The sequence below is a fragment of the Hesperophylax consimilis genome, chromosome 2, assembly GCF_061612785.1.
Source record: "Hesperophylax consimilis isolate HC1 chromosome 2, BYU_Hcon_1.0, whole genome shotgun sequence".
In the NCBI taxonomy this organism is placed as follows: Eukaryota; Metazoa; Arthropoda; class Insecta; order Trichoptera; family Limnephilidae; genus Hesperophylax; species Hesperophylax consimilis.
In genome coordinates this window covers 45,357,545-45,373,610 of record NC_142837.1, presented here as the reverse complement: position 1 = coordinate 45,373,610, position 16,066 = coordinate 45,357,545, and the positions used below count along the sequence as shown (strand labels likewise).

The following is a 16,066-nucleotide window of genomic DNA, read 5'->3' as shown; positions in this document are numbered from 1 at the left end:
ATGTAGTTTTAAGATACATGCATAGGTGGCAGTAGTAGTGCCATATGACAGAGACAACATGTTGGTCATACCCAAATGGTTATGAGTACAGCAGATGCTAGCCGATCGAGGCAAGCTTTTCAGTACGAGTTCACTCCCGGGAACAGAATAACTTATAGCCTCCTGTAGAATGGAAGCAAGACCTGCCGGATACCCGTTGTACTGGTAATCTCAGACGAACTTAAGTATTATTATCATCTCGAGTGTATTGTTTATTAGAAAAGAATTAACAGTAACCTATATGCAAACTGCGAGATAAAAAATATACTGGTCTGGGTGATAATTTATCATTTTTCCTCTTGCGAATGATTGTGTTTGGCTAGTGTGGGTAACATGAGTGAAGCCCTACCTTGGCTATCTGGTCCAGGTTCGAGTGCAGGAAATCGTGGACCTGTATGGCGGACTTGGTGTGCAGCTGCGAGTGCCACTTCAGGATCTGGCTGTACACGTCATCTCCCCTCTTGAGCATCAGCACATTATCCTGGAACCAAACAATGTAAATACATTTTTTTATTTATTATTAAGAGATTAATGGTATTATACTAGAAATAAATGTCCCCAATTCCCATTGTTTAAGACACCATAGCATTTTTCACCTGAATATTTTCAAAAACAATATTGCCCTCTGACCCAAATGTGTCAACTATATAATAAGATTGAGTGTGCTGAAGTAGATATTTTTGTCGATAAGTTATATAGATTTAGAAAAAAAATTCTGCTATTGTTAAATAATATGTTGCACTGATTATATTATATATTACTTGCGTCTCTTACTTTTCTGTAATATATTTATTTCATATATGTTTTTAATTTTGAATTTTTATTTTTATTTGTTTTATATTTTAATCTTTATTTAGGTATATGAAAATTAATGTGTCCTATGGCTGAGTAGATTTTAGTAATTGTTGTACCTATTTGTATATTAACTGAGTTTTGATAACTGGATTGTTCTAACGTAAGTGAGATTGTTTGTAAAAACCCAGTATAAATAAATAAATGTATACACCAGGGGCACACAGTCAAATCGATAACTTAAAAATGTTGGATCAATAGGCTTAACTGAAGATGATTGTATATCGATTTCCGGAGCTCACAACCTTGCTCGTTAGATTTTTTTTTATTGTACAACAGAACATTCATTCGAGTTACAGTTCAATTTTACATCACATCAGCATTTGGCTAAGTGACTCTTCAATAATTGTTTTAGGTCATTTAGAGAACAGTCACTTACATATAAATTCTTTGCTAGTTCATTCAATAGCAGCATTCCCCTCGTCATGTTATGCTTTGCCAGGACGTCGGTTGCCAGATGTGTCGATAGCCAAGCATATTGGCAACGAAATAAATAAAAAATCGACTTACGATGGCAATACTGTCAGGTTTTGTCTATGGATAGGCATTTCTAAACGTCAAGCAGCTAAAACTGGTAGAGTGCTATACAGCACTATTTCGCTGTAAGAGTTAAAATTTTTTGTTGTTGTTCATTTTAATATAAATTTGCATTTCGCACATAGTTTTTGACACTAAAAGGGAGTTAATTGGTCAATGAAATCTTTAGCCATAATTCGTGATATTCTAAAAAACTTCCTGAATTCCGTTCCTCTAAGCTCGGTCAAATTCAATTTATTGGATATATGAGGTATTTCAACTCTATGAGCTTCGTCTGCCTCCGTTCAATAAAAACGATAATAATAATTATATTGACGGACGCCGGGCTTAATTAGGTATATTTTATATCTATTTCGGGCCGTGCTTGCCATCTATCGCCGCCTCATTTAGTCACTTTCCTAGTGGTATAGGGTTTTATCGATCGACCGTACTAGGGCCCCTGATCCATGCGGCTATCCCATAATGTGATCCATCAAAAGAAAAATCATATTTCCACTAAAATACATCTTTTGAATACCGCACAAGAGTCCCAACAATCTGGAGCCAGTGAGACTACGCCATTCCCAATTGGGGTATGTTTGAGGTTGAAGGTTATGGGGAAGGGAAGGAGATGGGGAATATACCCAGAGGCGGCTCTAGGGGTCCAGAAGTGGAAGGTCAATCGAAAAAAGAATGAATATGAAATGTTAATACATATTGCTAATGCGCAATGAATATTATAAAAACGCCAATGTAAGTAATTAATTTGCCGGTACCCACCTATTCTGAAGTCGGTACTACAATATTGTTTGATTTAAGATTATTTACACATATAACTAATTAATGTTTTTTTTCTCTTTTAAAAGATCTTTTCCTATTAAAAGTTTTTTAATCACTAACTACAAACTCAGTCCATTGTTTATAAGTAGACTTAAAAAGTAAACAATGAAAGCAAAAGTACATTCATTTTATTGCACCCGCAAATTCACTGACAAAAATTATAACTTTTATCTTTAACCTCTTTATTTTTCTCTCTTGTAACATAAACTAATTGACACTTTATTTGAATATGTTTGTCATGATTCAATGAATTTTTTGCGATTACTTTCGATACGATATCCACAGAATTTGACATTTAAAATTATTCCATACAAATTACGTCAACAATGATAAACATAATTTCGCTAAACTAATATTCAAGTTCAAGATGACTAATCAAACAAAAACTGTTGACTGACATTTTTTCACATTTCCCTCTAATACCTTAATAATCTTAGGCCGTAGATATCTCTATCTCACCGCGGTCATGTCTGAAAACCCTTTTAAAATAAAATTTGTACGATATTAAGCATATGTCAGACATGATAGTGTTTACCTCCTTTATCTGTATAGCAAGGAGAAAGAAAGGAAATAGCTTGGGGACAAAATTTAAAGTGACCCATGGTAGTTACATACAGTAGCTTCTCATTTGGACGTTAGATGGCACTGGAACCCGTTATTACCGAACGAATATGCACAAATATTAAAAGTAAATTAGTAATTGGGTAGTTTCTTAAATCATTTTTTTATATTAATACTATTGCAGTATATTTTGGGAGGTCATTGACCAAATGACCTCCATACAAGAGCCGCCATTCAGATCTGGTCACTAAACACGGCCAAAGCCATTTCAAGCAACGTTTCAATTCTGGATGGTGGTCTTACACCAGGGCGATACTGAGTGAATCCTGATGGAGTAGATTGTATTAAAACAGCCAGCGTTGTAAAGGTAACTCACATCGATGTGGCTGTCAGGGGCGCCCACCTTCCCGATCCTGTAGAGCAGCAGGCCGGCGGACAGGAACAGCACGACCAGCAGCGCAGTGGCGGCCAGCAGCAGCAGGGAGTGTGCGGAGGGGGGTGGCGAGGGAGGGGTGGGCAGGGACAGGGGGGTGGCGCTCAGCCCGCGCCGCCGCCCACCCACCCGCCCTGCCGCCAGTAGCACGGGGATGGAGGTTTTGCGGGTGAAATCTGCTGACACACCTAAAATACAATTTACAACTTGTTTTTAAAATGTATTATTCACGAGTCGTTTTCTCATTGTCGAGGATCATGACCCCCCACTCCCTGATGGATAATTCTAGTGTTTGAGAATTCCAATAGATGGTGCTAGTTCGGTTTACAGATATAGCTGAATATTAACGAGTGTCTTCGTGTAGTGTTCTTGCCCTATTCTGTTTGGACAAACACTTCAAAACAATAAAATGCAAAAATTTCTAAACTAACTGACTTACTATCATGCCGTTTCAACAGAGGTAGACAGAGAGGACGTACTGCCAAATAAATCGGTCTTGGCACACACTCCTTGCCTCATTCACATTCATACATACTCTTCTGTTATTCCGACTCTTGACATAGCCCGACTCAAGTATCTGGTTAACTTGATCTTGCCAAGTCTTTCTCGGGTGTCCCCGATTTCTTCTACCATTGACATTCGCGTCATATATTCTCCTTTCTTCGTTCATTCACATTCTACATGCTCAAACCATCTATGCGTCCTGTTCTTAACCTTGCTCATTACGCTTACATCAGTCTTGCATTTTTTGCGAATTTCTCAAACGATCGTACATGGGATTTACCACATATACGCCTCAGGGATCTCATTTCTACAGCATTCAGTTTGTTTTCATCCTTCTTCCACCATTTCCATGCCCCACTGCCATATATCAAGGTTAAGGTATAAACATACTTCCCAAATACGCAAACTCATCCATCTGCTCCAAATATTCATCTTTCACAACTATATGGCACAATGTAACTTTCACAACTATATGGCACGCTGTAACTTTCACAACTATATGGCACACTGTAACTTTCACAACTATATGGCACACTGTAACTTTCACAACTATATGGCACACTAACTTTCACAACTATATGGCACAATGTAACTTTCACAACTATATGGCACGCTGTAACTTTCACAACTATATGGCACACTGTAACTTTCACAACTATATGGCACACTGTAACTTTCACAACTATATGGCACACTAACTTTCACAACTATATGGCACACTGTAACTTTCATAACTATATGGCAAACTGTAATATTCGCAACTATATTGCACACTGTAACAAATTTGAAAGTTTAAACCAATTACTAATGGCACTGAATAGATAATACACACAAGAAATGGTTTCCTAGTAGATATGAGTGTTGCTACTGACTTAGTAACTGGTTAAGGACGCATTCTGTCTCTCTTACACTTGCCTGACGTTGTGTATTGTAAACCCTTTTAAATTTCATCAAGTTGATGAAACACAATGTTTTGTATTGGAAATTTAAGGATCAATTGACTTTTGGATCATGAAACATGCCCACATCCCAGAATGCTTTTTAAATCCTTACTGATCTGAAAAAAAAACTAAGCAAGGCTAAAAAATTAAGCAAAGTATTCTTACTGACAAGCCCCGGCACAGGAGCATCGATGTCGGGGGTTCTCAGGCGGCTCCTATCCCTCACATGCGGCACTACGAGCCCCGCGGCGGGCAGAGCACCCACAGTGAGCACGGGGGCCACGCGGCCTCCTTCCTCCGCACCTGACTGACTGCAACATGAAGAGTCCTCATCCAACGACACCTCGGACTCTCCTTTAGTTAGGCGCAGCTCTTGGGGCGAAGGGGACAGCTCGATGACAGGCGCGGGCGAAGCCTTCAGCACCTGCATCATCAGCTTGTAGGTGGTGTCGCGCGACAGCAGCGAGGCGAACACGTGCTTGTCTTCCAGGGTGGTGATGCCCACGGCGTTGGGGATGATGCGCGCCATCTTCTCTTTGCTCACGCGAACCACGGAGGATAGCGGTATCAGCAACTAAATATACATAGACAGTGATTAGCACCACATTTAAATTAATTATATTTTCTTAGAAATATGCAGGGAATATCAAACACTGCTAGCCATTAGTGCCTAATACTATATCTCCTGTTTTTGAAATATATTTGCTATGCATCTGTTCTGCCGTGTGGTATCTTAAAGTCAGTCAAAGTTTTCAGGCACTCATAAGCAATAACATTATAAGAGGTATCAATAGAATTATGCACCAAAACTAAGGACGGATCGTTTCACAGGATTTGAACAATTCATAAAATTTAAAAGTTAAAATTGGAGTTCTGTGAAAGTTCTGTTGATAGTTCATTATGTGCAGGTCGTTTCATAGTTCTTGGATAGTAACAGAACTAAGAATTGCAAGTTTTTCATAACTTCTCGTTTCTGGGTTAAATCTATTTGTTGCCTAAATTAACTTCATATGGTCCATGAACCTTGGATAGCTTCCTTGCGTCCACTATATAGAGATCTACATAAGGATTTTTTTCTAGATTTGTTCCAGCATGTCTATGTATTTAGTTTGGTGTGGAGTGCGTATAGCACTGGCCTACTCGAGCTTCCTTCTTATATAGCCATTAAACTGTAATCTTACCTTGGTGACATAGCCGAAGACGTTAGAGTAGAAAGCAAAGTAGTTCTTGGTGATATAGAGGTGGCCCTGCAGCAAGATGTCTCCCACAAGGGCGCAGGAGTAATCTGCAAACAAAAACAATTTATTAATACAAACAAATCACATCATCTTGATTATGCCAGTGTCATTTAGTCTCCTATCTATAATTTTATTATTCATCATATTGAATCTGTAAAACGTCGCTGAAATTGCACGGTAATTAGAGAGAGAAAGAAGCAATTACTCATATGATGAAATAGAACAAACCTTAAACATTTCTTCTTTGAAAAACTTTGATTCATAGATGTTTAAATTAATAGACGAGCCAATCAGGGAAAGGGGAACAAACTAACTTGCTCGGACTTGACTTTCAGTGATTTGTCAATATGTAAATTAAATATTTGTCCTCATGTAAATTAATAGACGAGCCAATCAGGGAAAGTAGAACAAACTAACTTGCTCGTTATTTTCAGTTAGACCTTTTAGAAATATTAGAAATTAGGAAAAATGTCAATAGAAATTTAAATATTATTAATAATCAAATTAATTTTGTGAATAACCCTGTCTTAAACATTTTTCCATTGTAATTTTTTGTCTTTGATCTTCTAAGCACCTCCCCTTTCCACCTCTCACCCCTCCCCTCCACACCCCCCCCCCACGCACTACTTCCTTTTCTACCCACACCTGTCTCTATATACTTGACAATTTAGTTTTTAGTACATTGATTGTCCTGATGAAGAGAACATCGTTCTCGAAACATGTTGACTTTATATAAAAAATAAAGATTATCGTGGTAAAAACAAAGTGTTTTAATTATTTTATTAATGTAAATTAAATGTTTATCCTCGTGTATATTAATAGACGAGCCAATCAGGGAAAGGGGAACAAACTAACTTGAGCGGACTTGACTTTCAGTGATTTTTCAATATGTAAATTAAATATTTGTCATGTAAATTAATAGACGAGCCAATTAGGGAAAGGGGAACAAACTAATTCACGCGGACTTGACTTTCAGTGATTTGTCAATATGTAAATTAAATATTTGTCCTCATGTAATTCGGTCCTAGAAAATAAACTCTGCTTACGAATTACTAGTCCTTTTTTACAAATTGCTCGCTGCATAAAAACTACATATCCCAAATCGGGTAAGTAAACAAAAGTTCAGGCTCGTTTCCAAAATTTTACATTTTGTTACACTATTTAGTTGGAGACTTTTACAGGTGTGTTATAATTTACCCACCTCACTCAATTTTAGCATCGCTACACCAGGCGATTCGTTTAAGAAAGAATATTCAGATCATGAGCAGAAAAGTCCCACAATAGACAGAGCTGCAAACCTTTGCTTTACTTATTTGGTTATTTCACAATGTGGCTATTCGGTGGTCGATGTATGTGAATTGTTTGTGAACCAACCCGTCCTTAATCTAAACTACACCATTCTCCTAGAATGGGTATTTCATATATTATATTTATATAATTGTTATAATAGGATGTTATATTATATTGCTAATGTTATATTGCTAATAGTATGGATGATCTGCAGTCTCTCGTGTCTAGGATGAACGAAGTATGCATGAAGAATGAGTTAATGATGAATGTAAGTAAGTCTAAAGTAATGGTGTTTGAAAGAGAAAGTACGAAAACAGTGTGCAATATAGCTGTGAATGAGGAATACTTGGAGCAGGTGGATGAATTTGTGTATTTAGGAAGATGTTTACGAGAGATGGGAAGGCTGACAGAGATATTGAAAGAAGAGTAAATGCAGGTAACTCCATTAATGGAAGAGTGAACGCAGTTGGCGCTAACAAAAAATTGTCCAAAGAAGCGAAGTTAGCAGTCCACAATGGAGTGCTGGTACCTACCCTGATGTATGGAAGTGAGGCATGGAACTGGCAAAGAAAGGATGAAAGTAGATTGAATGCTGTTGAAATGAGATCCCTGAGGCGTATGTATGGTAAAACCATGTATGATCGTGTGAGGAATGTGGATATCCGCAAAGAGTGCAAGGCGGATGTAAGCGTAATGAGTAAGATCAAGAAAGGGACACTTAGATGGTTTGGGCATGAAGAGCGAATGAGCGAAGAAAGGAGTGTAAGGAGAATATACGATACAAATGTGAATGGTAGCAGAAGTTGGGGACGCCCGAGGAAGACATGGCACGACCAAGTGAATCAGATACTTGAGTCGGGCCATGTCAAGAGTCAGAACAATAGAGTATGTATGAGACGATGTATGAATGTGAATGAGGGAAGGAGTGTGTGCCAAGACAGAGTTGTTTGGCGGTCCGTCCTCTCTGCCTACCCCTGCGGGGGAACGGCGTGATGGTTAGTTAGTTATAATAGGAGAGTTTGTAGTACATTAATGAAAAAAAAATAAGAAGAAAAAAATGATTTCATCGGATCCAGTCAGTTGGTAATTGCACGGTATCATGTTAAACATGTGGGTAGGTACTCACAGTTGAGCACCCGCTCCTCGAGGGAAGCCTGTGGGAAGTGCCTGTGGAACTTCTTCTGGCGTGCCTTGTGGCTGCCCGGCGCCGGGGCGGCCGGGGGCCCCGAGCCCGACCCCGTCTCGGGGGCCCCCGGCCCCGCTTCGCCGCCCGACCATGATGCCTGCTTGCCGCTTCTGAAAACACAAAGAAATACCAGGGTTACTTCAAATACACCCAATATCTGTCAGAACATCTCACACGGTAAGCGGACCAAACACTCAAGAATAAACACGTATAAACACTTTCCCTAAGGGTCTATGTCATCTTTGGGGATGATGTTTAGAGGGTCTTTTTAAGGAAAGGAAATAGAGGGAGACATAAGAAGTAAAAATTCTAAATTAACAATATTATCTTGCACCACTATTCGTTACAAACCAATTCATTAGAACTTTGTGATTGTTTAAAAAAGTAGCTTGCAAAAATATAAGAAAAATTAGTTGCAAGATAAATACTGTTAATTTTGAATTTGAAATATGAGTTCGACAATTAAGACGTTTAGTAATTAGGTCCCAATGGTCGAGTGGTTAAAGACGCTGTCCCGGTAAGAGAGCGATATTGTGTTCGATTCCAAGTTATGGCCGTATTTTTTTTTAAATTTCCGTGTCTTGTTCTGTTTCATGTTTCGTTTAAATTTGTTAGTGTTAAGTTCTTCTTCAATGATATATGTCACTACTATTACCCAGGGCCGGTCCTGAGCCAAACGGCGCCTGGCGCTGGCGCAAGTAAAATTTTAGCGCCTCTTGCCAAACCAACAGACGCCTACATATTTTGGTGATTCAATTATATTTGGAGGATTTATATTTAAAAATAATCTCAAAGGCGATGTGTTAGGTGTTAAATATTATCATCGCCTTGCGCCCGCATATGGCCGACCCTGCATTTATAGAACAACATCTGAAGGGCGATCAATTCAAAGGGCCCTGTCAAAACTGCACAAAGTATTTAATAAAATATATATTATATTATACATTCTGTTGTATTAAGCAACCTGCAACAGGTGCAGAAGGTTACTATTTACACAACGAATAACAATACATATTTATAATAATGCAGTTCGTTACGAACTTTATCAATACATTTGTAAAACATATCTAGCAGCACCTGATAAAAGCATTCGTGTTCATTTGAAGACAGGCTGATCTGATAAGGGAACTCCCTAGAGTATATCTAGCCGTGGTTACTTTATTTAGGTTGATAAAGGATTTGCCAAACACTTGCAGATAAAAAATAATACATTTTTATGCCATATCTATATCCTGTTTGCTGCTGTAGACACAAGGTGGGGTTTTCCAATTGATAAGGTCATAAGTGCTGATTATTATGCGACACTAGCACAGGTATCTCTTCGTCGATCATTCAAATTATAGCAATATATTATTGTCTAGCGAATTTATCACACCTGTCTACGTTAGAATAGTGTGTAGGCTATCATAATACAGCAACCCCATGAAGGTTGCTTATAATAATGCCTATCGTCAAATCTACAAGATCCCTAAGTACTGCAGTGCTTCTGAAATGTACTCTTTCAGATCACTTCGCGTGGAGAAACTTACGGCGTACTTACTTACGGAGTAATGCAGTGCTTCTGAAATATACTCTTTCAGAGCACTTCACGTGGAAAAACTTACGGCGTACTCACTTACGGAGTACATACTGCAGTGCTTCTGAAATGTACTCTTTCAGAGAACCTACGGCTACTTTGGAAAAACCTACGGCGCTGACACTACGTACTACGCCATTTCAACTAGAGAGAGGACTATAAAATATCCAAGATTTTTTTTTTATGTTTATGTTTTCTCTACTTTCTATGTGTATCTTTCTTATTCTCTTTTATATTAAGTTTTCCATTTATGGAAAGCATTGTTTTGCCCTGTATACCTTCTAAAATAAATAATTATAATTAAAATTCACTGAATTTACTACAATTTTTAATTTTACTGAAGTCCCAGCTTTTAGGTTTTATTATTACTAGCTGAAATCCTAGCTTTAAGGTTTTATTATTACTAGCTGAAATCCCAGCTTTTAGGTTTTATTATTACTAGCTGAAATCCCAGCTTTTAGGTTTTATTATTACTAGCTAAAATCCCAGCTTTTAGGTTTTATTATTACTAGCTGAAATCCCAGCTTTTAGGTTTTATTATCACTAGCTTAAATCCCAGCTTTTAGGTTTTTTATTATTACTAGCTGAAATCCCAGCTTTCAGGTTTTTATTATTACTAGCTGAAATCCCAGCTTTTAGGTTTTATTATTACTAGCTGAAATCCCAGCTCTTAGGTTTTATTATTACTAGCTGAAATCCCAGCTTTTAGGTTTTATTATTACTAGCTGAAATCCCAGCTCTTAGGTTTTATTATTACTAGCTGAAGTCCCAGGTTACGCAGAGTTTTTCTAAATAGGAGCGTTTATAAATAAATAATATTTTTTTATATTAAGCGTCATTCCCATTTACAGATGGTATTGAATTTATTTTCCCTGGATATCTTTTAAAATAAATAATTACTACTGTTCACTGAAATTAAAAGAATAGTTCTTCATGTTTTATATTATTATAAGTGAAAAGATTGCAAACTAAAATAAGATTTTTTTCGTAGAAAGGCACTTTGCGATTTTACATTGTCCATACAAAGTAAATATCGAAATTAAATAATCCGTAATCCTATAAGTAGGTAGTTTACATGAATATTATTTCGGTTCACGTTAGGCCCACTACAGACCACTCAATTTGGTTGGTTTAGATCAACTTTACGTTCAACTCAACCAGATTGATAGCCACCGCTCAACCAAATTGAATCGTCCGTAGGGCCCATAAGTTGTCGCTGACGAAATTAATCTCACACCTGAAGATAATATAATACTAATCATATACTTATGAAAAAATATAAAGATAAAACTAACTATTTTAATTTACAAAAAAGATTGTAAATCTCCGATTTATTGCAGGTGTGTACATATACCAATACATTGTATACGTCAAATTTAATGCTAGTAGAAAATAAAGATTATAAAAAACTAGGCGTCATAAAAATGATTTAAGTTTGGGCTATTTAAATTATTCAAATTTACTTAAATTGCTTAACAATTTCTGGCGGATATAAGAAACCAAAGAAAACGAGATATATGAAGTATCCCACCATTTAAAAATATATAAATCTACATTGCACGGCATCCGTGGTCGAGTGGTAAGGCTCTCGACTAGCAATCCGAAGGTCGCGGGTTCAAATCCAGGCGTACGCAAGTAAATATTATTTGACTAATTTGTGTGATTTCACATGTTAATCATTAAAAATTGTCACGGTCCAAAATGAAATATACTCTGAGTATCCCCTTGGTATAAGACCACCATTCAGAATTGAAATGGCTTTAGCCGTGTTTGGAGACCAGATCTGAATAGCTAGGTTCTCCCCTATCTCTGCCTCACAACATTCCTCAATTGGAGATACCATAGTCTTACTGGCTCCAGACGGTTGGGACTCTTGTGCGTTATTCACATAAAACAATTTTTATTTCGAGAATGATGAAATTTTGCACACTTGATCTTAAAAATAAGAGGAAGGTCACTGTCTACATGATATTTTCCCCCTCTTAAAGCAGAATTTAAATACTTCTTGATAAAACTTTGGATATTTGACATTCAAAATGAGAGGAAAATTACTGTACAACAAACTACATCTGATTTTTAAAAAAATTGCGTAAAATCCGGGCAACATTGGGTACTTCAGCTATACTGTAAAAAGTACAAAGGATGTAACTTGACTTGCCAAACAGACTTGTATTTGTACTTTTCCATTTCAAATTTTCGTGTGAGAATCGCTAATAATGTCTTCAATAATTAAAAATTACAATTTTGTGGTTTTACTCATTCAGTTATTAAAAAAACACACACAAAACCAAACAAAGATATAGAGTCCTGTAAAATAAATTACAGATGGGTAAAATAAACCACCGTTTTTATATTGCATAATTACATAGTCTATTAAAACATGTGACATTTGTCACCTTATTTTATTATAATTGTTATTATTGTATGTTTGTAGCTGTAGGTGTACGTTTTATTTGATGATAAATAGAATAGAATTGACATATAAAAGTAGAAACAATAGATGAAATGAAAAAAAAACATAGAATTCGACAATATTCGAAATTTTAAACTAGACATAAAAATAATTTTCAAAATGAAGAATTGATTTTTCAAATCTCTAAATAGTATAGAATAAAGTCGCTATCCGCGTCTGTCTGTTTGTGCGCTTAGTTCTTCTAAATTACGCAACGGATTTATATATGGTTTTTCACTATCATTTAGAGAATTTCTTCCGAAAAGTTTATGTATGTAATACGATGCGATGTTTTCTAATCAAGACGTAAAAAAAATATTTTCGGGCACTTACATTGCTAACGCTGGCTAAACCTTATGAGGTACATCAAAATAATATACTACGGAATTGTATATCTTCAAAAGGCCTAGAGAAAAGTCCAAAAGTCCACAATGGTAGATGTCTTTTCCTAAGGATAACCCCCAGCAACGCCCGCGCCGGGTACACGTCAGCTAGTAATCTATATAAATAAAAATGTAAGGATGGGATGGTTCACAGAATTTGAACAATTCATCAAATTTCAAAGGTTATTTTTAAGTTCTGTGAAGGTTCTATTCAAGTTCTGTTATTATATCATTATTGGCCAGTTATTTCACAAAACTGACAATCACAGAACTTGATTAGAACTGTACTGGACACCTACGCCAGTGACATCGACTGTAAATGCCGGTTTCCTCTCGGGGGTACCTTAGGTAAGAAACACAAAGGAGGTACCTTAGGTAAAGAAACACAACTTGCGAATGTCGTCGGACAACTGACTGATTGTGCCAGTTGTTTGCATATTTATTGAGTTCGAATTCAACACGTGTTAATGTACAGCAATTATTCTTATCTCTAAACAGGATGCATGAGAGCATTAAGGAACCAAGAAAAATAACCAAATTTTAATTACTACGGTTAAATCCCATTTGACACATGATACGTGTCCGGTGATAAGCTCCAAAAGGGTTTCGGCATCGTTAAATGCGAGATAACAGTAAATATTAATTTCCTTTATTATTTTAATAATAATGTAGGTAAATCCACCTGCTGTCCGGTACAAGAACCTTCACAGTTTTGTGAAATAACTAGCCAATAATGATATAATAACAGAACATGATTAGAACCTTCACAGAACTTGAAAATCAACTTTAAAATTTGATGAATTATTCAAATTTTGAGAAAAAATCCGCCCTAAATGTTCGTTTGTTCAAAATTTAAAATCTCCAAAAGTTCTTCACCGATTGTTTTGAAACTTTGACACAACGTTGCATTCAAATACGCGTGTTATTATTTACATATACATATTATTTGGATGTCACCTATGACAGGTAAAAATAGCGCCATCTGTTGGATGGAAAAGCAAAACGTGCTATTTTTTCCCTATCTGCACACTGTTGACTAGATAAATCTAAATTAAATAGATCTATTTCATTGTATTTTAACCAAGATTTGATGTGTTTTTATGATTGTTAATGTTTTGTCGTATCAATGTCTCAACAAAAGTTGTAATAAGTGTGTTGTAAATTTTAGGGGCAAAATTAATTACTATGCTTTTGGGCTAATCTAGTTTTGCAAGGGGTACTGCAAATACATAAGTGCCAAGTCTTTGGCTAGAACGGTTATCAATTTTTATGAAATTAGAAGAACGCATGTAAATAAATTTTATACATTGCATTTTATCAACTACTCCACGTTTTGTCACGATAAATTGAAGCACAAAACATATTACGTACCTTGTTCTGCGAACATTTTAGATTAGATAAGCATGATAATCTACGATGGCGTTATCGTCGATTGTCGGCATCCTGTTTTTCCCCTAAATTGCGTCGAATGCATATTTCCACGCCAAATTGTATAATGCAATCACTCAGATCAATAAAATATATCCATCTGCATGGTATTGATAAGAATAAATGGTCAAATTTATACAGTTCCGTTTAGTGATTACAAGCTGATATATACCCGGCGTGGCTCGGGGTTGTGAATGATTTGGAGTAAGTTTTGAGTTGTTTTTTTAATGATAAACTAATGTTTATAAGACAAGGTTTTTTATGCACAGCACAAAGGATAACAAATAATTAGTCGCCTGAAATATCCATAAAAATTGAAAATATCTCCCGAGTAAAAATAAATGCCGCCGACGAGAATTGAACCCGCACCTTCTGATGTCCGGTCAGGTGTTCTGGACCACTGAGCTACGTCGGCTTATTTCTAACAAGCCAAATAATTCAATACGTACTAGTACTTCAATCAACAATTACTGCTTATTATATTTATTATATTATTATGTAGTTTTTAAGAGTAAAAATGTGGATTTCATGGTACTATAAAGTCAAACAAATACATTTGTATGTTAAAATTCTTCTTTTCTATTCTTTTTTTTATGTGGATTTTATGATACTACGTGAAGTGAATGGTAGATAAAATCGAGGATGCCCGAGAAAGACACGAATCAAATAATTATTTGTAGTGAAACGAGACGTAAGTGATGAATGAAGAAAGATGTGTAAGGAGAATGTATGATTTGGAAGAGAGTGATCAAAGAGGTCAAATACGCCCGAGGAAGACATGGCACGATCAAGTGTAACAAATACGTATTACAATACAATCATATTATTTCCACCTTAAAAATGCACTCTAGAAGGTACTCAAAACTTTACCCCAAACCATTTATAAGTCCTTGAGGAACGCCGGGTACACGTCAGCTACTTATTTAATAAATTTTATTTTTGTCCGAGTAAGGCTGGGTAAGCAGTGCGTTTGTGCCTGTGCGAACGGCACAGTAATACCCTGTAGTACTGTACGTTAATACCCTGTATTACTGTATGTTAATACCCTGTATTACTGTATGTTAATACCCTGTATTACTGTGTGTTAATACCCTGTATTACTGTATGTTAATACCCTGTTTTACTGTATGTAAATACCCTGTATTACTGTGTGTTAATACCCTGTATTACTGTATGTTTAATACCCTGTATTACTGTATGTTAATACCCTGTATTACTGTATGTTAATACCCTGTATTACTTTTTTATTTTTTTTTATAGTGAATATCTCACAAGAGTCCCAAATGCTCCCGTCTGGAGCCAGTGAGACTATGGCATCCCCAATTGGGGGATGTTGTGAGGCTGAAGGTAAGTGGGGAAGGGAAAGAGGAAGGTGGGGAAGTACCTGGCTATTCAGATCTAGTCACTAAACACGGCTAAAGCCATTTGAAGCAACGTTTCAATTCTGAATGGTGGTCTTACACCAGGGCGATACTGGTAGTATCTTCCACTCTGGAACGTGCCGCAAATATACTATATATTATTTTAATTAATTAATTGTGAAATAACACAAATTAATCAAATAAAATTTATTTGCGCACGCCGGGTTCGAACCCGCGACTGAATGTTAATAAATTTAATCGGTCGGTGGATGAGTTGACAACGAGTTTGTGTCCCACCCAGGCGTTCAATCAATCAATTCAGGTTTAATTCCTCGGCTGGCTAAGTCCTCCATCACAAAACAAGCAACATTTTACGTTTACTGTGGTGGTAGTGGAAGATTTTCAAATATTGTCAGGTTATTCGTAACCCGGGAATGTTTGTCTTTATTTAAAAAAAAACCCTGTT

General features: G+C 36.5%; 1 protein-coding gene across 8 annotated transcripts in view; it reads right to left on the bottom strand.

Annotated features, from left to right (window-relative positions):
• LOC149426055 (uncharacterized) overlaps positions 1-16,066 on the bottom strand; it is a 348,593-nt gene that overhangs the window by 5,991 nt on the left and 326,536 nt on the right. For all 8 annotated transcript variants that reach the window (XM_089643334.1, XM_089643325.1, XM_089643320.1 and 5 more), the window contains 5 exons: positions 8,341-8,510; positions 5,868-5,971; positions 4,852-5,260; positions 3,185-3,429; positions 389-520 (listed from right to left, as the gene is read on the bottom strand). In XM_089643334.1, the coding sequence (XP_089499460.1) occupies positions 389-520; positions 3,185-3,429; positions 4,852-5,260; positions 5,868-5,971; positions 8,341-8,510 (1,060 nt within the window). The remainder of the gene's footprint in view (positions 1-388; positions 521-3,184; positions 3,430-4,851; positions 5,261-5,867; positions 5,972-8,340; positions 8,511-16,066) is intronic.